The sequence below is a fragment of the Leucoraja erinacea genome, chromosome 25, assembly GCF_028641065.1.
Source record: "Leucoraja erinacea ecotype New England chromosome 25, Leri_hhj_1, whole genome shotgun sequence".
Lineage (NCBI taxonomy): Eukaryota > Metazoa > Chordata > Chondrichthyes > Rajiformes > Rajidae > Leucoraja > Leucoraja erinaceus.
The window spans coordinates 12,239,281-12,263,535 of record NC_073401.1 but is presented as its reverse complement, the minus strand read 5'-3'; the positions used below and the strand labels follow the sequence as shown (position 1 = coordinate 12,263,535).

Sequence of the window (24,255 nt, the reverse complement as noted above, 5' to 3'; positions counted from 1 at the left end):
ATAGCAAATTATGATTTGCAAATATTTTTTTTCTCCATTGGCCATAAGCAATGCTGTTTCAATGGTGGTCGGTAATGAGTTTGGTGCAAACAAGCTGAAGTATACAAGTACTCTGAATCTGGCACTAGCTATGCACTTGGTTCATAACCAGAATCCCGATGTTCTTGATCCATGTTCCAGCTGCATACCCAGACCACGTTTCAGACCTTGGCTCTGGCTGTGCACCTGGCTACAATCTAGAATTTGGCTCCAGTCACAAACCTACCCCCATTTCTGCCCCCTGATGGACACAATATGCTGGAATAACTCAGTGGGACAGGCAGCATCTCTGGAGAGAAGCAATGGTTCAGCTACATATCTAGTACCAACGTGAAGGATATCGTCTTAAACCTAGATCGGACTTGTTGACCAACTAGCCCCTGTATTCACAGACAATCTCTCCCTCTCCAAGTGTATTATCCCCACCTGTTTTAAACGGTCCACCATAGTCCCTGTCCCCAAAAACCCCCAACCCAGCTGTTTAAATGACTACCGCCCCATAGCCCTGACCTCCACAGTAATGAAGTGTTTTGAGAAACTCATCAAAACTTTCATTACCTTCTCCCTACCCACCACCCTGGATCCACTACAATCCGCCCCAATAGATCCACTGACGATGCCATAGCCCACCTACTCCACACCACTCTCACCCACCTGGACACCGGGAAAGGGGCTTATGTTAGACTGCTGTTCATAGATTACAGCTCAGCGTTTAACACCATAGACCCCTCATAGCTGGCCTCCAAATTGTACAACCTCCACTTGTGCCCATCCCTGTGCAAGTGGATCCACAATTTCCTGACCGGCAGACCACAGGTGGTGCGTGTGGGCCATCACATGTCATCCTCCCTCACCCTCAACACTGGGGCCCCCCAGGGCTGTGTGCTGAGCCCTCTGCTGTATTCTCTCTACACCCACGACTGCAAGGCCATCTCAGACTCTAACATCATAGTCAAGTTTGCTGATTTTAACTCTTTTAAGAGTTTTTAATGATATTTTCTTAGCTACTGACCGTGGTGACTGTGTTATCCTTGTGCTTTTAGATTTGACTGCTGCTTTTGACACAGTGGATCATGAAATATTGATCTCACGTTTGAAGCAGTGGGTGGGTATCAGGGGCATAGCACTGGAGTGGTTCAGGTCGTACCTGGCTGATCGAACTTTCTGTGTCAGCCTTGGGGACTCTGTATCCTCCTCTGCTCCTCTCTCGTGTGGGGTCCCACAGGGCTCAGTTCTTGGCCCTCTCCTCTTCTCTCTCTATTTGCTGCCACTTGGTTCCATACTAAGGAAGCACGGAATTTCATTCCACTTTTATGCAGACGACAGTCAGATTTATGTGCCTCTTAAAAAGAAGGATGAACGCTCTGTCGGACTGTTACTTAAGTGTCTCAACGACATAAAGGCCTGGATGGCTCTGAACTTTTTAAGTTTTAATGATAAAAAGACGGAAGTAATGGTTTTTGGTGGTACCACTGGGGCCCCCCCCTGTAGATCTGGGCTCCCTGGCCCAGTATATCAGACCAAGCATCACAAACCTAGGGGTTAAAGTGGACCCTGAGCTTAAATTTGACAGTCAGATCAAGTCTGTTATTAAATCAAGCTTTTTCCATTTGAGGCAGCTGGCCAAAATAAAGCCAATTCTGTCAAGGCAGCACTTTGAGACGGTAATCCACGCCTTTGTTACCACTCGGCTGGATTACTGCAATGCACTGTATGTGGGGGTTAGTGGGTCCTCCATCGCCCATCTCCAGATGGTACAGAATGCAGCTGTATGTCTTTTAACTGGTACACGTAAACATGAGCACATTTCGCACATTTTAGCCTCACTCCACTGGTTGCCTATTCAGTTTAGGATCCATTATAAAATTATTTTATTTGCTTTTAAATCCCTAAATGGTCTTGCCCCGCCCTACCTATCTGAGCTTCTACACCCTTATACACCCGCCCGCTCTCTCAGGTCAGATAATCAGCTGCTCCTTTTTATTTTATTTTCTTTTCACTATTTTCTCTCTCAACTTTCTTCATTTACTCGTTCTCTTTCTTCACACACTATATATTTCACATCTTTCTATCCTTTACTATCTAACTTCTTTTTCTTATTCTCATCTTTTTTCAATGTAACAAAAAAAAAAAAAAAGAAGTTGTACATAAAATGTATTATGAAAATATATATTAGGCACATTGGTGCCATATGACTGTACTTACTTCTAATAAAATAAAATATTAAAAAAAAGATAATCAGCTGCTCCTGAGTGGGCCTAAAACTAAGCTGAAGCTCAGAGGGGACTGTGCCTTTGCTGTGTCGGCACCCAAATTATGGAACGATCTGTCTCTCCACATTAAACAGGCCTCTTCTTTGTCTGTTTTTAAATCACTTCTTAAAACCCATCTCTTCTCCGTGGCCTTTGATACCCAATAAGATGTCGACTTTATTTATTTACTTGATTTAATTTCTTATTTTTTGATTGCTTTTATTCCGTGGCTATTATTTTTACTCATGTTTTATGTCTTTTAATTTATTGTTGTATTTCATATGTAATTTTTGCGCCTCATGTGAGCTGTTATGGTTACACAGAAAAGCTGGAGAAACTCAGCGGGTGCAGCAGCATCTATGGAGCGAAGGAAATAGGCAACGTTTCGGGCCGAAACCCTTCTTCAGACTGATCAGGGGTGGGGGTGGGTGGGGACAAGAAAGGGAAAAGGAGGAGTAGCCGGAAGGCTGGAGGGTGGGAGGAGACAGCAGGGGAGCTGAGGAAGGGGAGGAGACAGCAAGGACTAACAGAATTGGGAGAAGTCGATGTTCATGCCCCCGGGGTGCAGACTCCCCAAACGGAATATGAGGTGCTGTTCCTCCAATTTCCGGTGCTGCTCGCTGTGGCCATGGAGGAGACCCAGGACAGAGAGGTCGGAGGCGGAGTGGGAGGGGGAGTTGAAGTGCTGAGCCACCGGGAGGTCAGCTTGGTTATTGCGGACCGAGCGGAGGTGTTCGGCGAAACGATCGCCCAACCTCCGCTTGGTCTCACCGATATAGATCTGCTGACATCTAGAGCAGCGGACGCAATAGATGAGGTTGGAAGAGATGCAGGTAAACCTCTGTCGCACCTGGAACGATTGCTTGGGTCCTTGAACGGAGTCGAGGGGGGAGGTAAAGGGACAAGTGTTGCATCTCTTGCGGGTGCAAGGGAAAGTGCCCGGGGAGGGGGTGAACCGAGAGGGAAGGGAAGAATTGACAAGGGAGTTATGGAGGGAGCGGTCTTTGCGGAAGGCAGATATGGGGGGAGATGGGAAGATGTGGCGAGTAGTGGGGTCACGTTGGAGGTGGCGAAACTGACGGAGGATTATTTTTTGTATGTGACGGCTGGTGCGGTGAAAGGTGAGGACTAGGGGGACTCGGCCCTTGTTGCGAGTGCGGGGATGGGGAGAGAGAGCAGTGTTGCGGGGTATGGAAGAGACCCTGGTGCGAGCCTCATTTATGGTGGAGGAGGGGAACCCCCGTTCCCTGAATAGTGAGGACATTTCAGATGTCCTGGTGTGGAACGCCTCATCCGTGGAGCAGATGCGGCGTAGACGGAGGAATTGGGAGTAGGGGATGGAGTCCTTACAGGAAGCAGGGTGGGAAGAAGTGTAGTCCAGATAGCCATGGGAGTCAGTGGGTTTATAGTGTATGTCGGTTAGAAGTCTATCACCTGCAATGGAGATAGTGAGGTCAAGGAATGGTAGGGAAGTGTCGGAAATGGTCCAGGTGTATTTCAGTGCCGGGTGGAAATTAGTGGTGAAGTGGATGAAGTCAGTCAGTTGTGTGCGGGTGCAGGAGGTGGCACCAAAGCAGTCGTCGATGTAGCGGAGGTAGAGGTTGGGGATGGGGCCCTGGTATGTATTGAACAAGGATTGCTCGACGTAACCTACAAATAGGCAGGCATAGCTGGGGCCCATGCGTGTGCCCATAGCTACGCCTTGTATTTGGAGGAAGTGGGAGGAGTCGAACGCGAAGTTATTGAGGGTGAGGACCAGCTCCGCTAGGCGGAGGAGAGTGTCAGTGGCTGGGTATGGGTTGCTTCTCTGGTCGAGGAAGAACCGGAGGGCTGTGAGACCATCGTGGTGGGGGATGGAGGTGTATAGTGATTGGACGTCCATGGTGAAGATGAGGGGGTGAGGGCCTAGAGAATTGAATGCGCGGAGACGACGGAGTGTGTCTGAGGTGTCTTGGACATAGGTAGGGAGGGATTTAACCAAGGGTGATAGGATGGAGTCAAGGTATTTGGAAATGAGTTCGGTGGGGCACGAACAGGCGGAGACAATGGGTCTCCCGGGACAATCAGGTTTGTGGATTTTAGGGAGAAGGTAAAATCGGGCTGTGCGGGGCTGGGGAACGATGAGGTTGGAGGCTCGGTCGGGCAGGGCATTGGAGTGGATGAAGTTGGTGATGGTGCTGGAGATGGTGGCCTGGTGCTCGTCAGTGGGGTCATGGTCCAGGGGTAAGTAGGAGGAGGTGTCCGATAGTTGGCGCGTGGCCTCTGTTATGGTGTCTGTTTATGATGTTTATTCTTCTGTACAGCACTTTGGTCAACATTGGCTGTTTTAAAGTGCTTAACAAATAAAGTTGGATTGGATTGGATTGGATGACACAGCAGTGGTAGGCCTAATCTCAAACAATAATGAGGCAGCCTACCACTCTGAAATCATCCACCTGGCAAACTGGTGTAGGGAGAATAACCTGGAGCTGAACACCTCCAAGACCAAGGAGCTCATAGTGGACTTCTCCAGGAAGCAGCAGAGGAGCTTCCTCCCCCTCAGCATAAACGGGGCCCAGGTGGAGAGCTTCAGGTACCTAGGCATCCACATCTCCCAGGACCTGACATGGTCATACCACCTCAGCAGCCTGGTAAAGAAGGCCAACCAGCGTCTTTACCATCTCAGACGGCTGAGGGACTTCAAGCTCCCCCTCAGGGTGCTCAAGAACTTCTACACCCATACTGTGGAGAGCATCCTGAGTGGGAGCATCATCACCTGGAGGGGGAACATCACCAAGAGGGACCAACTGGCTCTGAGGAGGGTGGTTCGCTCAGCTGAGCGGACCATCAAAACCACCCTTCCCAACCTGCAGGACATCCAAGCGCTGCAGGTCAAGAGCCAGGAGGATTATCCAGGACCACACTCACCCCAACAACAGACTGTTTTCCCTGCTGCCATCAGGGAAACGGTACCGGCTGCTCAGGGCCAACACAGAGAGAATGAGGAGGAGTTTCTTTCCCCAGGCCATGAGACTGCTGAACGAGGATTGAGTGTCGCCAGCCCCCCAACGCCCAAACCCTCCTCACCAGCACCTGCACCCCCGCCCAAACCCCCCACCCCGCCCCGTCTCGCCACCATCAAACACAAAACACACACACACACACACACACGGGACTGAACTGGATGGAACATGCTGTCATCACAGGTGTTCCACGGCACTTGTCACTGCTTGTAACAGCACTACTTGTTATGTGGTATATTTATGGGATATATGTTTTATGTGGGTTATGTGGTATCTATGGGGTACATATTTATTATGTGTTATATGTGGGTATTGTTTTATGTGGGTTATGTGTAAGTGGGGAACCATGCACAACTGGACAGGCACTTAAGCATTTCACTACTGGTTATACCTGTATAATTGAATATGTGACCAATAAACTTGAATTGAATTGAATTGACTTATCGGAGACTTGGAAGCTGCAAGATAGTGCCGGAACGTGACAACTATGCTGTTTGTGAAGGGGATCCACTGTATTCGTGTATGGCATGATTTGATGGATAGCACCAGAACGAGCATTTAACTGTACCTCTACATGTGACAATAACAAAGACTTTTGTGAGGCTTGTGATTGTCTATATATTGGTTAATGTGGCTCTCTTTTTTTGCTATTTGCAAATAATCCTGCACAGTTTCTGGTTTGCTTGGTTCCTGCCAGAAACAATATTCGCCCATCACCAATTTTACCTCTCTTCTCAATACAGTGTGCGGTGTAACTGGGTTAATTGTAAATTTGATATTTTAAAGATTTATAGAAGGCCACAGTGGTTTCTGAGTGTAAAATATTTTGGGGACACAATCAAGAGGGAAGAGCGTTTAATTGTCATATGTACCAACAACAGAATAATAATGTTTTTGTTGCTGTTTAACTATCCTGTAATTGCAGTAAAACACAGATAATATATAATAATCAAAACTACTAGGTCCCCCTAACAGTGAAAAAAACAAAGTCCATAGTGCAAAGTCTACACAGTCTAAAGTTGCTGAGGGTAGTGTTGTGTAGTGTTCAAGAGCTTGATGGATATTTGAAAGAAGTGATGGGTAGCACGGTGGCACAGCGGTACTGCTGCTGCCTCACAGAACTTGCAGCGCTGGAGACCCAGGTTCAATCCCGACTAGAGGTGCTGTATGTACGGAATTTGTACATTCTCCCCGTGACCTGTGGTTGTCTCCGAGATCTTCCCACTCTTCAAAGACGTGCAGGTTTGTAGGTTAATTTGCTTGGTAAAAGCCCCTAGTGTATGTAGGATTGTGTTAATGTGCGGGGATTGCTGGTCGGCGCGGTACCGGTGGACCGAAGGGCCTGTTTCTGCACGGTATCTCTAAACTAAACTAAACTAAACTAAAATGTTCTTGAACCTGGTGGACACTGTTTTCAGGCTCAGACTTTTCAGTCTGAAGGAAGATCCCTGGCAAGAGAGTGAGAGGTGGTGTAGGGATGGGATTCTAGAGTATGAAATATAGATTGCTTAAGCATGGACATCAATGTAAAAGTGATGTCCAAAGCAGCATGAATGATTTTAACTGTTCTGAGAGCAAGTTGTGTGAATGGAACAAATTAATTGAATGCCCAATGCAGGTCTGAACATTTATTTTTCACTTCAATGTACTCATGGCAATTCTAGAGGTGGGAGATTGCAACCTTCACGTTGTCCACCCTGTTTAACGAATGCAATCAACCTGGCGTGCACAAACAAGATCAAACAGAACAAGTTGTCTTACAACTTTATGTTGTGCACGCCATATGCACGAAGAACAAGATGGCAATTCTTAAGTCACAAATATCAACCTGCTCAATCGATTCTTGCCTAATTTATTTATTTTCTCCATTATTGGGATTTGTCATTGGCAAGACCAACATTTATTATCCATCTCCGGTTACTTTTGAGAAGATGTTGGAGAGCTGCCTTTTTGGGCCATTACAGTCGCCTCGTGAATGTGCTCCCACAGTGCTGTTAGGTTAGGAGTTCCATGAGTTAGACCCAGCACCATTGAAAGACTTGGAGTGAATTAATTTGGCTGGAGACTGTCTTTGTAGATGGAGACCTTGAGAGGAAGCAAAGATGGAACATCTATTTGGCATCTCTGTCTGAATTCATATCTCCAGATTTTTACTTTGGGACTCTGAATTACTAGTCTAGTAATTTAACTGCTGCACCACTGGTGTGTCATTGCATATTGCGTCCATAAGACGTACAGGTATGTAGGTAAATTGGCTTGGTAAATGTGAGGAAAAAAAATGTCCCTCGTGTGTAGGATAGTGTTAATATGCAGGGTTCGCTGATCAGCACGGACTCGGTGGGCCAAAGGGCCTGTTTCCACACTGTATCAGGGCTCGAAATTAGCGGTTGCCCGGGTGCCATTGACCACCCAAAGTGCCGCCGGGCAATCTAAATGCCGAGTCATTTTGCCCGGTTTGGCACTGCAGATACTGGTTTATACCGAAGATAGACACAAAAAACTGGAGTAACTCAGCGGGTCAGGCAGCATCTCTGGCGAAAAGGGACGTGGCATTTTGTGTCGTCGACGGCTGTACTGCGTGGGAAAGATGCTAAGTGTGGCGTGACGGAGGGTTGGAGCGAATGACGGGCCCCGCACAGCCGCGGCGGCGGCGGCTCCACCACCTCCTCCCGCCCCCCGCCCGGCCTGATAGCGGCTGCTTCCTGCCACTCCGCCAATGGTGCTTTCAAAACAAACACTCTCGCACGCCGAGGCCGGAGGAAGGAGGGAGGGAGTCCTTCCGCCGTCTGAATCATCTGCACCGCTCGACCCCGCACCTTCCTGTTGACTGGCGGAGGAGGGAAGGCGGTGGCGAGGAGATCCCAACTGACTCCCCCTTTGGCGGCGGCACTTGGCGATGGACAGGGTGGGGACGGCCAAGGCAGCGATGATGCCGGTGTTGTCCGAGGAGTGCTTACCTCCCTCTCCCTCTCTTCCTCTCTCCCCCCCTCTCCCCCTCTCCTCCTCTCCCTCTCCCTCCCCCCCTCTCCCACCTCCACCTCCACCTCTCTCCCTCTCCCCCTCCCTCTCTTCCCCTCTCCATCTTCCCCTCCCTCTCTCCCTCTCCCCCTGTTATTTTGATGAGCAACATTCACAACTACACGTTGGATTTATCCAGGTTTTACTTCTACAGTCGGTCATATACATCACAAATTTGGTCAGTAGATATTTCAGTTGAAATTTTAACGTTAATTCTGAAGTGGGAATGATGGAAAAAACATTTATCAACAATTTTTTTTTAATTTGGTGATTACAAACTGGGTATCTTCATTGCTGTCCACAACACATACATCTAATCTGAATGCCCGGTAATGTGGCGTCTTGACACCTTTAAATATATTACCAAAAGAACATTTGCTGCATTTATGTCCTTTGGTCATCTCTTGTTAGTTAGTGTAATGTTTAACCTGTCAGATAGGTGTAGTCAGTTTTAACAGCTATTATCATAAAATGCCGTTAGAAAATTCCTTGCAACCTGTATATTTTGTTGTGGATAAATTATGTGGGAAGCGAGAGTGTTTCTGTACCAATAGCAATAATGACCCATGCTATGGCCATGTCATGATAATTTTCGGTCCTTCACAGAAAACATGCTTGCATCAATCTGTAATGTGCATGGTTAAGCATATATGTTATCATGGTCCAGGATTTATTGACACAGGTTGATCATACGCTGAATAATCCAACCACATTTTTGTTTGGAAGTGGAAAAAAATAATAGAAATTGCATTAATTGCAATGTGTAAAAAGCGTTGAGATACTGTATTATAATTTTGCTGCATGTCATTGTGGTATATATCATGTCTTGATTGGTGAATATGTTTAGTTTGTGACTTTATTTGAAGCAGAAATAATATGTGAATGCTTCATTGAGCATAATTCCGACTGGTAACTACGCACTTCGTCCGAGCACATTATTGCGCGCGTCATGCAAGCCGTCTTAAATGACCACCTAAACTGTCATTTGACAACCTAAAAAGCTGCGTAGGTTGCCCGACTGGCACAGGGAGAAAAAGTTAAGTGAGAGCCCTGTGTATCTCTAAACTAAACATAAATTTTGGGTCACTTAAAACAGATACAACCATAACATTGTACACTTCAAAGCACTTTTCTACATCATTAACATTTGGAAATATTTTTTTACATTCTAACAGTTTCTGCTATGGTTGATCTTTGCTGTTGATCATTAAAGTTTTTAAATACTTCAATGGAACATCTTTCTGCAAGCATCACAGAGAGCCACATTTTTCTCCATGCTCCAAAAGTTTCATTTCTAACTGAATCCCATGCACCAGTAACATTTATAAATTGCATTTTAAATGCTGTAAAGATGCAGAAAATATGAAAAGGTAATTAATCAGCTAAATTTGATTTTTTTTCCTGTAAAAAATATTCAATTTTTGAATAATACTTTAATCTATGTGTTGTATCAAATATTATATTATGAGACAAAAATGATAACCACAGTTATTCAGCAAAGGAGTATGTTTTCTATCTTATTAATTAATTTAAAATATAGTCTGACAACACAAACATGATAGAACCAATAATGCATAATTCCTTTTGTCCATCCTTGCCTTGCTTTGAACATTGTATTCCACTGGCAAATGCTTCACTCCTTTGAAAGCTACAGGGTATTGATTCTCAATAGTTTTCAATTACAACGGCCATAATAGCAACCAAAATATCTGCATGAGAACCAAATCAACTTCATAATTCTTTACTGCATCTTATTGGCACACATTGAGAATTTTTCACACAGATCTTCTTCCCCTTTCTTCTGAGGTGGAATTGTGAGAGCCTAGAATGCTGAGTTATTATTTCTATCAGGCCGAGAGAAATAAGTCTCTTGAACTTCAGGGTATATCAAATGGTGGGGTGGACAATTAAATCAACAATTAAATTAGCAATGATCTTGTTGAATTGCAGCACACACCTTATTTTGCTCTGCTATTCTAATTGTTATGTTCTTTTATAAAAAAGCATCTGTTGGTCAAACCAATAAAGCAAGATTATCTTGTAAAATCTAGCAGCATAATCTTGAAAGAAACTATCAAATCATTCCTAATCCTTTGCTCTTTTCCTGGGTTCCTGCAAATCATGGCTTTTCAAGCATGCCTCTGTCATGGTTGACTGGGATTTATTTCAAGAGACAGCCAGTCTGATATTCTACCTCCTATAAACTCGGTAAACCAATTTTATTTCCTTTATCCTAACTTCTTGTGTCCCAGTCTAGCTTCTGATTTACATTGTCTTCTGGTAGAATACCATTTCAATTCTCATCCTTGTTTGCAGATTTCTTCCTGAATTCTCTCCTGCAATTTCTGTAACCTCCAGCCCCACAACAATCACATATTCGCACTCCTCCTTTGTTTCTTGAGCCCCTGGTGTTCTTTTGTCCACATTCACCTGCTGAAACCCATTCTGACTTGTCTCCATAAACTCCTCTACTAGTTCTTTTTTTTTTTAAAAAGCTCCTTAAAATTAACCTCTGACAACCTTTTGGTTATCTGACAATTTTCCAGTGATGGTGCTCCTTTTGTAGCATCTTATGACTATTGGTATCTTAAAATAGAAGTTAGTGATTGGCTGTCAGCACCTGTGCATTTTTGATTATAGCAATCGTTCAAGATGTGGAGTGACGTTGAACTTCTTACAAACGATGACACCGGCAATGCTCGTTTGAACCTTGAGACCAGGAAAGAGAGTGGAGCAGCCCTTTATCAAGTTGATACTATAGTTAAAATATCTTCTTCAGTGACGGTAAGTGTTTTTTTGTGGGAACACAGGGAAGGAATGCACAAACACACAGTAAAGTTGTGGTTCTAATATGATATAAGCAGCTTGTAAACCATCATTGTAGTTGAATATTGAACGTGGCATCTCGGCCATTTTAACTATCTGTATTACGTGTATCAAAACAGAAAACCACTTCAATAATTGTATATGTTAGAAGCCCATTTATAAGCCATCTGAAGGTTGTATAAATAAGTAACCATGGGTTGAATGGTGAATAGTCCTTTAGTTTGTTACAAGTTTTCATTTCACACTGTGAAACGGTATGTGTTTTAATATTAATACAACTTGGAAATTAATGTGCAACACAAAAATCAAGCAAATAATTTATTTTAAGGGCAGAGCCATTATTTGTAGGAGGGTTGTCCAGTTTTAACATGAACTGAATTCACTAAACTTCTAACTGAGTTGTTAAAAAGTGAATTAATATCAATGATTTTCTAGTCTTGCTGTCCCATATGGACTCACAACCTGAACTGATTTTGGGAAACCAAATTAAATTTCTGTATCAAATATAATACTGCATTCAATATCATCCATTTAGATTTCAATGCCCAAATTTAATAACTGTAATACAACATTTAAAATTGATTTATTATTCAGGTATCAGTCTGTCCCGAGCTTCTTGCCTATAGTAGCACTGATGGCTGTGTGGTTGTTGTGGACCAGGCAGTACTTATTATGGACCAGATTTGTCAGTCTGTGCTGCTGCAGCTTCAGTTTGGTGAGTAATGTTGGCTAATTCATTATTTTGATTCTAGTTCAAAATATTCCAGAGAATTGGAGATAAAAAATCCTCACAACAGATTCCAGTAATGTAAGTGTTGGAGCAGTTAGCAGAAAAAATGCTAAACATGCTGTGATAAAAGACATTTGGACAGGTACATGGATAAGAAAGGTCTCACGATACGGGGATATGGGCCCAACGTCGGCAGGTGGGACTAGTGTAGATGGGACATCTTGGTCAGCATGTGCAAGTTGGGCCCAAACGTCTGATTCCATGCTGTATGATTATAATCATGTTTTTTTTTAACTATCATTGAGATGAGAAAGAATTTGTTGAATTGTATTGCTGTAAATGTGCCAAAACTGAAGTAGTTACCTGTTACTTTTAAATGTAGTCTTTATCGCTTGATATGAGAAAGTAATCTGTCTTTGATCCAGTTAAATTTCAAATTCTTCAATTTCCGTTTTGAAAGATGCACACACGTACTGCATACTGAAAACATAATTTGATTTGTAAAGCCATCCTTCTAAAGGCATTGCTCTGGTTTAGTTCAAATAATCAATTTTTTATTTGGAAAGAGTAGCATTTTCTGTGGATGGCAACAGCAAAATCCAAAAAATGAAAAATTTGGATTCAGCATCTACCATGAATAAAGCTGATTTAATTTAGGTATCCAAATAACAAACTGATCCCATTCACACAAGAACTCACAATATAACAGTATTTTTAAATCTCACTTTGTCATGAATTTCTATGCCAAATGGAAGGAATTGAATGTTTAATTCCCATAAATTTTACTCTGTTGGTTTAGCACTGCAGCAGGTAAGGGTTGTTTTACACAGATATTTGTTCAAAATCCAGAAACATCCACTCTCAGGATGATCAAAATCATTATTTTTTGCACAATAATGTCATAAGAACATCTAAATTGTCTATATTTTGTGTTATTGTCTATCCATGATAAATATTTTCATACTAAACTATGAATAAAACTGTAGTGTGGAAGTGTTCAGTCAGATATTTAGTTTGAAAATATTGATCATGGATAGACAATAACACAAAATATAGATGGTTTAGATGATCTTATGTCATGATTGTGCAAGAAAATAATGAATTTGATTATCTTGAGAGTGGATGTTTCTGGATTGTGATAGATCGGAATGTGGTCGCTACCATGATTTATGCCCCGATCATCTGATTAAAAATGAAACCACACCAAAAAGTAAGATAAGATGTTAAATAAATGACATACCTTTTGTTTTGTCCTGCTCTTGCGATCCGTGATGTTGAAGGCGTTAGAAGTCACGTTTAACTTCAATCCAGCGATTCAATCGACCAGCAACTTAAAAAAAAAAAAAATGGCAACGGGACCACAGAACAAATTTTCTTCACCAGCTTGTAGTCCGAGCAAATCCCTCTCCGACAACCAATACAAACCTGCATTTTAATCCAGCCCCCCCCCCCTACAGCCTCCAGAATCGCACGCATAGTGGGCAGATCTGTAGCACCACTGATGGTAGGATTTTGTAATAACGCTACTCCATGTTTATAGAAAGTTGCTGGGTTACAATTCCATGGTACTGGTTATTCTCTTTCAGTTGCTGCCCTTGTGTGGAACTGTATGATTGTGTTTTGTTAGATTATTTAATTGCGATTAAAAATCATTTGCAAATTGATGTAATTAGACAATATAATTTCTGCATCCCAATTATAACTACATTCTGGGGCACTTTCAGATAGTGATTTGCTGAAGGGTCTGTTTGCATCTCTCTGCCTTATGGTAGTCTTAATTTAATATACTCTATTTGATTTTTCTGCTGTGTCAACTGTAGATACTGAAGTGGATGTAGTGGCACTTTGTCAGGAAGGACAGTTTCTGATGATTGGAGAAAGAAATGGAAATTTTCATCTATTGCATGTGAAATCCAGACAAACGCTAATAACCAATGTAAGTTGTCAATAACTTTTATAGTTGGGAGTATTTTGTTAACATTCCATTTTGTTAACATAACTTTTATAATTGAGAAGTCTTTTGTTAACATTCCAAAAAGCATCTCATTAACCTTCTGATTCAACGTCCTTGATCTATTGAGAGTTCAGATTAATTTAGTTTTGCAAATAGTTGCTCTGACAAATTAACTTGAAGTGCAAATTCATCCCATGATAAGTGTTTGATTACTCTTTTAGTAGTAAGGTATGAACCATTTACTATATTATAGCATCAAACATAATTATTAATTTTCATTGTTGTTACTTGTAGAATTGTTTAGTCAATTATTTTAGAAGCGAGCATTGAATTATGCTATAAGCAAGACCATTTACAGATTTTTTTGTCTCTCGGCAGTCATTGATAAAGAACTCTTCGAAAGGGAAGACTTACTTAAGTCTTACTTTAAAGGAAGAAGTCCCTCAATCAGGTGCCATTTAATTCTTTCAATTTTGTGGAACAATTGTTTTTGTTTAACAAGAAATAGGTTCAAGAATACTTCTCTTTTTTTTAATAACCAAATATTGTCAGTAAAATCAGAGATTACCGTTTTCTCAATGTCTGGTCTAGCCAAGTGTTTACACAGTGTCCTCACAGTGGGTTAAACCCACTGTGAGGACAGTTAAAGTCTTGTCAGCGGAGGCGGACTCCACACTTCAGCAGTATTTTGGAAACACTGACTGGAAGGCATTTGCAGCCCAGGCCACCCTTGACTCCCACACGGACATTGATTCCTATACATCCTCTGTTCTGGACTTTATAAACTCCACCATCAACAGTGTCACCTCCCTCAAACGGGTGACCATATTCCCGAATCAGAAACCATGGATGAACAGCGAGGTCAGGCTACTGCTGAAAGCACGGGACACCGCTTTTAGGTCAGGCGATGCCCGAGCCTACAGTTCATCCAGGGCTAACCTGAAAAGGGGCTTCAAGAAGGCCAAGCACTGCCATAAGCTAAGGATTGAGGAGCACTTCAACAACAACTCCAACCCCCTACGCATGTGGCAAGGCATCCAGGCCATCACGGACTATAGATCCACCAACACCACCCCCACATCCAGCAACGCCTCCTTCCTTGAGGAGCTTAACCACTTCTATGGCTGCTTTAATAGGGACAATCTAGAGATGGCCATCAAGGCTGTGCTCCCTTCCCCTGGTACTATCACCATCACCAGCCCCTCACACTCACTCCCTACGACGTGTACGTGGCACTGAGGATTAATGCACGTAAGGCTGCTGGCCCTGATGGCATCCCCGGGCGCGTCCTCAGGGTCTGTGCTGCGCAGCTGACAGATGTCTGGACTGACATCTTCAACCTGTCACTTGCCCAAGCAGTTGTCCCCACGTGCCTTAAAACCACCTCCATCGTGCCAGTGCCAAAACACTCCACTGCGGCAAGCCTCGACGAGTTGTACTTACTCCCATCATCACCAAGTGCTTCGAGAGGCTGGTCCTGGCACACCTCAAAGGCTGCCTACCCCCCACATTGGATCCCTATCAGATCGCCTACCGCAAGAACAGGAGTACGGAGGATGCCATCTCAACGGCACTTCACTCCGCCCTCTCCCACCTCGACAACAGAGACACCTACGTGAGAATGGTGTTCATCGATTATAGCTGAGCATTTAACACCATTATACCCTCTAAACTGATCACCAAACTTGGTGACCTGGGCATCGACCCCTCCCTCTGCAACTGGATATTGGACTTTCTAACCAACAGACCCCAGAAGCACACCTCTTCAACCCTCACCCTGAACACCGGCGTTCCACAGGGCTGTGTGCTGTGCCCCCTCCTCTACTCCCTCTTCACCCACGACTGCACACTTGTACATGGTACTATCACCATCATCAAGTATGCAGATGATACAACGGTGATTGGCCTCATCAGCAACAACGATGAGTCGGCCTATAGGGAGGAGGTCCAGCTCCTAGCAGCATGGTGCGCTGACAACAACCTGGCCCTTAACTCCAAGACGACCAAGGAGCTCATTGTAGACTTCATAGTCTAGGGGCGGCACGCACACCCCCATCCACATTAACGGGACTGAGGTGGAACGTGTTTCCAGCTTCAGGTTCCTGGGGGTCAACATCTCCGATGACCTCTCTTGGACCCACAATACCTCAACTCTGGTCAAGAAGGCTCACCAGCGTCTCTTCTTCCTGAGGAGACTAAAGAAGGTCCATCTGTCTCCTCAGATTCTGGTGAACTTCTACCGCTGCACCATCGAGAGCATCCTTACCAACTGTATCACAGTATGGTATGGCAACTGCTCTGTCTCTGACCGGAAAGCACTGCAGAGGGTGGTGAAAATTGCCCAACGCATCACCGGTTCCTCACTCCCCTCCATTGAGTCTGTCCAAAGCAAGCGTTGCCTGCGAAGGGCGCGCAGCATCTTCAAGGACTGCTCTCACCCCAACCACAGACTGTTTACCCTCCTACCATCCGGTAGGCGCTACAGGTCTCTCCGTTGCCGGACCAGCAGGTCCAGGAACAGCTTCTTCCCTGCGGCTGTTACGTTACTCAACACTGTACCTCGGTGATTGCACCCTCCCGGACACTCCTTCCATCAGGAAAAAAATAATTGCACTATTATGACTGTATGCACGTAAATATATTTATTTATTGCTCATATTCTATGTCGCTCTTCTAGGGAGATGCTAACTGCATTTCGTTGTCTCTGTACTGTGCACTGCACAATGACAATAAAGTTTGAATCTGAATCTACTGTACATTCAATGATTTTTTAAAAGATTGACTTATTTTACAAAAAACTACAGGACCTTTACCTGAGTGGAATAGAACTTTCTAAATTAAACTCTGTTCAGTCTGCAATATATGAAAGATAATTATAAGCCAAACCATCCTGGTATAATAAGCTACACATTTCAGATTCAGTGTCATTAGTTTCTTGCTTCTGAATCCTACCATTATTGTCCGATACATTCTTTGTTTGTGTATTGGGTTGGACCAGGTCTGTGGAAGGAAATGGACAAACAATGTTTCTGGACATAAAGTGCTGGGGTAACTTAGTGTCGGGCAGCATCTCTGGAGAACATATTCTGAGAGCTGACGTTTCTTTAGACTGAATCATCATCTATCCATGTTCTCCAGAGATGCTGCCTGACCCTCAGTGCTGCTACTCCTGCACTTTGTGTCCTTTTGTGTAAACCAGCATCTCCATTTCCTTGTTTGTACTGAACAATGTTTTTGCTTGGGTCCCTCCAGCAGTTTGTTTTTTGCTCAGGATTCCAGTGTCTGCTTTATCTTGTGAATTGGTTGTGTAGTACTTCAAGTCCCATAATACCTGATGAATCACTACTTTGTACCTTTTGTGTAGTTTGTGCTATTAACTGGACACAGTACTCCACCTGCAGACAAATTGAAGTAATGTACACGTTTAGCTTTCTATTTTATATCTTTAGATATTAATCAAGAAATAAATCAAGGCCTATGTGCAGGTCAAAAGTCCATTATTTTTCTTAAATTTAAAATGTAAACATTAAAAATATTTTTTACTTTCCCATTCTTGCTTAAATATGTTATTTTACATGTTTTCTATATTGCACATTGTGCTACTCTTTCTGTGCATAATGTTCAATTTAGAATCATCTTCCGCTCATCTGTATGACTTATTCAACTTTGTTTAGTTTACAACTGTAACTGACAGTAAACGCCTGGGATAAGCTGAACCTTGAGCATCATTTGTTATAAGAATCTCATTGGAGTGAAGTTTCACTGCTGGTAAACCTTTTCTTTCCTTTTTTAGGCACCTACTGCGTGGCCCTACTAAGCAACAATGGTTTCTTTTGGGTTTCGTGTCTTCAGCTTGCCAAACTTCAGGAAGGTAAAATACTAGCATTGCAATTAAAGGCAAAGTACAAGGTAGTACGGATAGAGTTTAGTCAAGCTGGTGAAGAAGGCATTTGGTGTGCCTGCCTTCATTCAATGGGGCACTGAATACAAGAGTTGGAATGTCATGTTACAGCTATACATGATGTTGATGAGACTATGCCTGGAATATCGTGAGCAGTCCTGTTGCCTTGCTATAGCTTGTGCTTAAGCTAAAGAGTGTGCAGAAATGTTTCACAAGGATGTTGCTGTGACTGAAGCCCTTGATTAATTGATGAAAACAGCTCACCGAGGCCATGCTACTGTTTATCACCCATTCACATTAGTTCTGTGTTATCCCATCTTTTCATCCACTCCCAGCATATTGCAGGCGATTTACAGAGGCTCATTAACCAATAAACCCGCATGTCTTTGGGAGGTAATCACAGAAAGAACGTGCAAATTCCACATAGCATCTACTGTCAAGGTTGCACCCAGGTCACTGGCGCTACGAGACAGCAACTTTACCATCTGCACCATCATGACACTTTACTTTAGCGATAAAGAGAGACTGGATATGCTTAGACTGTTTTGCCCTAAAGTGAAGAAAGCTGAGGGGTAAGCGTAATTTTTGCAAACACTGTTTCAGAAAATGGCGGCGCCTTGTGGCAGCGGCCTCTGCAGTCCGTCTGTCTTTTCTTTTTTTTTTGTCCTGTTAGGTGTATGTTTTGGTATTATTTTAATTTTATTTTTAGCTGTGTATATGTGGGGGGGGGTGGGGGAAACTTTTTAATCTCTTCCCTGTGCGGGGACCTGACTTTTTCCCTGTCGAGTCCCCGTTGTCGTTGGGGCTTAATATCGTGGAGCCGGCGGCCTCCAACCAGAATCGACCTGGGGCTCCAGTCGCCGAGCCTGCGGATTCACCATCGCAGAGCTGGCTGTCTTCGGAGCGCTGTGGCGGCGCGTGGCTGCGACTCGACTTTGGAGTTCGGAGGCTTCGGCTGCAGGCCCTGTGGACAGTAACATCGGGAGCTCACGGGTCCCTGGTGGGAGACCGCTTTTCAGAGCTCCCGCAACGCCAAACTTCTCCCGCCCGAATCGAGGGGTTTAAATCGACCCGGAGCGGGGCCTTACATCGCCCGGCGCGGCTTAAACGGCCGTGGGACTTACCATCGCCCGCCGTGGGCTCTTAACTCCAAGAGCCTCGATCAGCTCGATGCAGCAGTTTGACTGCATCACTGCGGGAGAAGAATAAGGAACCGAGAACATAGAAGAGATAAGACTTTTGGCTTCCATCACAGTGAGGAGGTGTTTGGAGATTCACTGCGATGGATGTTTGTGTGGAATTGTGTTAATTGTGTGTCTTGGTTTTTTTTTTGCTGTTATGACTGCAGGAACGTAATTTCGTTTGAACCTAGGGTCTAAATGACAATAAACGGCATTCTGATTCTGAATATCATGAGGGGAAATTAGGTGGAAGGTTAGTCTTTTTTTCTGTGTAGGGAAGTCTAAAACTTGAGAACATGCATTTAAAGTGAGAGAGGAAAATGTTAAAAATTTAATACGTTTTTCACACAGAGGCTAGTGGGGGTCTGGAACGAGCTGCCAGACGAAGTGGTAGAGGCGGGTACAATTACAAAGTTTAAAAGATGCAGCCAAATAGGAGTGCGAGTGTGTGTGCGTGTGCGTCCCCACCCTCTCTGCCTCCCGCACCCTCTCTGCCCCCCCATCCTCTCTGCCCCCCCCCCCACCCCTCTCTGCCCCCCCATCCTCTCTGCCCCCCCCATCCTCTCTCTGCCTCCCCACCCTCTCTGCCTCCCCACCCCTCTGCCCCCCCCCATCCTCTCTGCCCCCCCCCATCCTCTCTCTGCCCCCCCATCCTCTCTCTGCCCCCCCCCCATCTCTCTCTGACCCCCCCCCTCCTCTCTGCCCCCCCCCATTCTCTCTGCCCCCCCCCCATCCTCTCTGTCCCCCCATCCTCTCTGTCCCCCCATCCTCTCTGCCCCCCATCCTCTCTGCCCCCTCCATCTCTGCCCCTTCCCCTCCCTATCTGCCCCCCCCTCCCTATCTGCCCCCCCTCCCTATCTGCCCCCCCTTCCTCTCTGCCCCCCCCCTTCCTCTCTGCCCCCCCTTCCTCTCTGCCCCCCCTTCCTCTCTGCCCCCCCTTCCTCTCTGCCCCCCCCTCCCTCTCTGCCCCCTCCCTCCATCTCTGCCTCCTCTCCCTCCCTCTCCCCCCCTCTCCCTCCCTCTACCCCCCCTTCCCTCTCTGCCCCCCTCCCTCTCTGCCCCCCTCCCTCTCTGCCCCCCCTCCCTCTCTAGGGTGTGGTGAATATTGGGACCTATGAGTGAGTGGGTGAGTATTGCGTTGAAAAACCAGTCCTCCCCTGTGATGCCGCCGCCCCCCCCACCCCTCAATCTCTACCCCCCTCCCTCTCCACCCCCCCCCCCCCCCCTCTAGCCCTCTAGCTGCGCCTGCGCAGTTGGGGGGTTATGCGTGAGTGGATAGGGCGGGGGATAGGGTAAAAGGAGCAAATTAATAATTTTAATATATCAAGGGGTAGTGTGTGTGGGGGGTGGTTAGTGAGTGTGTGTGACGCCGAAGCCCCACCCCCCCCTGCAACCGTGCATTGAGGGGACAATACCCAACGGGTCCCCCTTGGTCTAGTAATCATGCAAAAGAGGCACGGAAATGTGGCAACTCTTGTATATTGCTTCAGTGTAATCTACTATTCCTACACTCTCGCACTTAAGTATGATTGTGCCTATTATAGGAAGATTTTTACTGAACTGTATGCAAAAAGGAATTTCAATGTACCCAGGTACTTGTGACAATAAAAACACCATTAAATTGAATCATTGAACTCTGGTTAGCATGGATAAATGGCCTCTTTGCATGCTGTATGAAATCCATGACTCTAAATGATAATGGTAAGCATAAAAATGAAGCGTGATTGTTTTGGAGATGTGCATAAACATCTGAGTTCCCCTACCTGTTTGCAACCTCCTGTATACTTGTGCATCATCCTTTCCACTCGCAAAAAATACTTCTCACTTTCCACTAATCCTACAGTTATTCTGATACCTGCACTATTCTGATTCTGTAATACCTGCCTAATTTAAGTGTGTTGCTGGGGATAACAGTGACAGTGCATCGTAGTTTAATCTGTGCTTGGATGAATTTGTAGAGGGGTTGATTTGGAAGTCTAGTTGGGGGATGAGATTAACTTGCAGGTTCCACATGCCCATGGTCTCTAGATTCCCTCCAATACCTCATCCCAGAATTCTTTGTATTCTTAAGAATAAGAGGGTTTCCACAGCCCATGTCCAATGACTACAGTTCTTGTAATGTCTTGAGACATATAGAACTCTCATTTCGCTGCTCTAGATGTTGCTGTCTCAAATACATTACAACTACTTAACTGTTGGTGTGGTGCCTGAGTCCTATCTTTGAATTCCAAGCTTCCTCCTGAATGCTTCTACTGAATGGCATCTTTCTTCTCCAACTCAGTTTTAGTTTTTTATATATATCATCCTTCCCCTCCTGTTGAAGTGCCTGCTGCCAGGAGCTGGAGTAAGTGCAGTAAAAATCTTGTTAAGGTTGGCTTTTTAAACCGTGAAATATCAAAAACTTGAAATATAACATAAAATCGGAAGGAAACTTGATTAGACTGACGACGGGAAAAAGCCGAGTAATATTCCGCAACAATTTTCGCGCTATTGTGTACCGTTTTGACGTAGCTCTTTGAGATCGCAGACAGACAAACAAGTCGAGTCTTTTAATAGTATATAGATAGTACAGGTGCACAACCTTTTATCCGAAAGCCTTGGGACTAGACACTTTTCGTAATTCAGAATTTTTCGGCTTTCGGAATGGAAGATTTTTAGCGTAGATTTTAACGGCTGGCTCAGTGGTAGAGTGCTCGGCTCATATCCGCAAGGTCGCGAGTTTGCGCCTCGATCCCGGCAGTTACTCGATCGCGAGTTTGAGTCTTCAATGTAGTTTTTTCTTGCAGAATCGGAGAGAAAAGGGAGGGTTAGGCTGGGACCATTCTCTGCGAGATAATCTTAGTGCGGGAGACAAGTGTAGGAGAGGTGTACTGACTGTGTGGGCAAAACTTTGGAAGTGATTGCCCACCATTCTCAAAAGCCGCTGTGTCTCCCTGTCCCTCCAACTCCAGAGGAATCCGCTGCCCGATGGGCCGCTACGGCGACAAGTGGCAGTTCGCCCACAGCCCGAGCTGCGCCCCCTCATCCGCAACCCGGGTTCCTCTGGAGTTGGAGCGGGGCTGGGCTAGTGTTGTTGCTGGCTGTGAGTCTCTGGGATCTCCGTGCTTGCAGTGGGCCTGGGGGTCGGTGTCCCGATGAGGGGGCGCAGCTCGGGCTGTGTGCGAACTGCCACTTGTCGCTGTAGCGGCGCATCGGGGAGCGGCTTCTGGTGGTCCTGACGTCTCTCAGCTCCTGTCCAGGGGGACGGCCGGAGACGTCAGGAACAACAGGAACCCGCTCCCCGATGCGCCGCTACAGCGACAAGTGGCAGTTCGCCCACAGCCCGAGCTACGCCCCCTCATTCGCAACCCGGGTTCCTCTGGAGTTGGAGCGGGGCTGGGCTAGAGTTGCTGCTGGCTGTGAGTCTCTGGGATCTCCGTGCTTGCAGTCGGTGTCCCGTTGGTCCTGACGTCTCCGGTCACCCCTCTGGACTGGAGTTGAGACTGGGAACTGTACCGCCCTTGCCCCCTCCCTCTGCAACTGCAAACAACCCCACAGTTCCCAGTCTCAGCTCCTGTACAGGGGGTGGCCGGAGACGTCACAGCCCGAGCTGCGCCCCCTCATCCGCAACCCCAAGACCAAGACGCACCTTGCACACCATCAGCTTCGGTCCCTACGGGGAGCGTGTTCCTCTGTAGTTGGAGCGGGGCTGGGCTGCTGCTGGCTGTGGGTCTCTGGGATCTCCGTGCTTGCAGTGGGCCTGGGGGCCGGTGTCCCGTTGGTCCTGACGTCTCCGGTGACTGGCACTAGCTCCGACGTGAAGACAGTGCAAAACCCCCGCGCCGGTGCAATGGGCGGGGAGCTGGAGAGGGGAGGGAAGGGGTCACACACATGGCCGGGAAGCAGAGGGGTGTAGGTGGGGTGAAACTTAAGGGAGCGACAATTTGCTGCTGCCTGCCCGCTGAGTTAAAAAAGTTCTCATGCAAGACTCACGATACACTGTGTATCGTGAGTCTACCGTGGGAACGTTTTAACTCAGCGGGCAGGCAGCAGCAGATTGTCAATTATTAACCCTCCCGCGCAATATACCCTCACCTTCTCTTTTATGAATGGGGATTTAGTTCCCCTTTCTTCGAGGACCGACCGGAGGTTCCGCTGTCACCTCTGGGCCGCCCTCGGTGAACGTTTTCAAGGACTTTTCTTCAAGGACTGAAAAAATGTCGCTATTCGGAGGTTTTCGTTATTTGGAACTTCGCATAAAAGGTTGTGCACCTGTAATTCTAAAATTTCAGTACTATTTATTTATGATGCTTTGCATTTTTTTTTTTACAGCAATTGAGACGAACGATTTCAATGCCATAAAAACTGTAAGACCTCTAGATTTTCTAAAGATTATCTTTTAATGCTACTATATAGAAGATATATTGCAGTTAATTTCAAAATGCATTTTCTTCATATTAGTTGAAGGAACAAATGAAGATTAGGTTTGTGCAGACTGAAGATAAGCACACAGCTGGCTGTACCAATGCAGCGATCACTGGTTTGAAACGTAATATTAAACTGCTTGTTGGGGTAAGTGGGATCTTCTTTTAGATTTGGCATGTTATTTGTCACCTTTAACTGTTTTCAGGATCCTCAATAAAGTATTCTATGTAACAGTGATCTGAATTGGAAGTTTCTGATTTAAACTCTACAATGCATGGGTAAATTACTCAAACACTTCTGAATTCAAATCTGAACCCACACAGTGAAATCATTGAGCATTTGACGTGTCGCAAGAGTTCTAGCAGTTATCTATTGTAATTAATGAAAGATCTGCAACGATCGATTCCAGTTGTTTCTCAGCATTTTGTTTTGGTTACAGTTGGGAAAACTTTCAATTAAAAAAAGTGGCTTCTTTGGGTGTAGATTGTCTTGTATCGTATGATGTGTTTTTGTTATAATAAATCAGAACTAGAAAATAATCACTGGAAAACGTTGAGCACATTAGACCAGAAGTGTCAATATATAACTCCATGAGAGAATGGGCGCTCTGCAGTTGTAAATCAGTTAGTTTCAGAGGAGCCCTTTTCTGGGTAATTTCAATTATTTTTCTAGGATTTAACAACTTGCTTGTTTGGCATGTGCTAAACATTTGAGGCCTCCACCACTGTCACATCAGCTACAGTTACTTGCTCAGATTAAACTTCCTACACCTATCACCACTTCTACCAAGAAGTTCAGGAGCATGGCAACTCCACCTAAATATGTGTAATGTGCAAAAAGCAACTGCATTAATATGTTTAAATAACCTTTGTTGTTTCATTGCCTTCTTATAAACAGATCTAAATTTTATGATTTTATTTTCCCTGCTGAAATGTTGTATATCTGCAA

The 24,255-nt window shown here is 45.1% G+C and overlaps 1 protein-coding gene across 1 annotated transcript in view; it reads left to right on the top strand.

The window, feature by feature from the left end:
• Positions 1 to 24,255, top strand: part of kntc1 (kinetochore associated 1) — a 120,292-nt gene that overhangs the window by 3,047 nt on the left and 92,990 nt on the right. The window contains exons 2-8 of the mRNA XM_055655690.1: positions 10,952 to 11,095; positions 11,732 to 11,852; positions 13,688 to 13,803; positions 14,200 to 14,272; positions 17,615 to 17,692; positions 23,215 to 23,249; positions 23,344 to 23,454. Of these exons, the coding sequence (XP_055511665.1) occupies positions 10,964 to 11,095; positions 11,732 to 11,852; positions 13,688 to 13,803; positions 14,200 to 14,272; positions 17,615 to 17,692; positions 23,215 to 23,249; positions 23,344 to 23,454 (666 nt within the window). The 5' untranslated portion in view covers positions 10,952 to 10,963. The remainder of the gene's footprint in view (positions 1 to 10,951; positions 11,096 to 11,731; positions 11,853 to 13,687; positions 13,804 to 14,199; positions 14,273 to 17,614; positions 17,693 to 23,214; positions 23,250 to 23,343; positions 23,455 to 24,255) is intronic.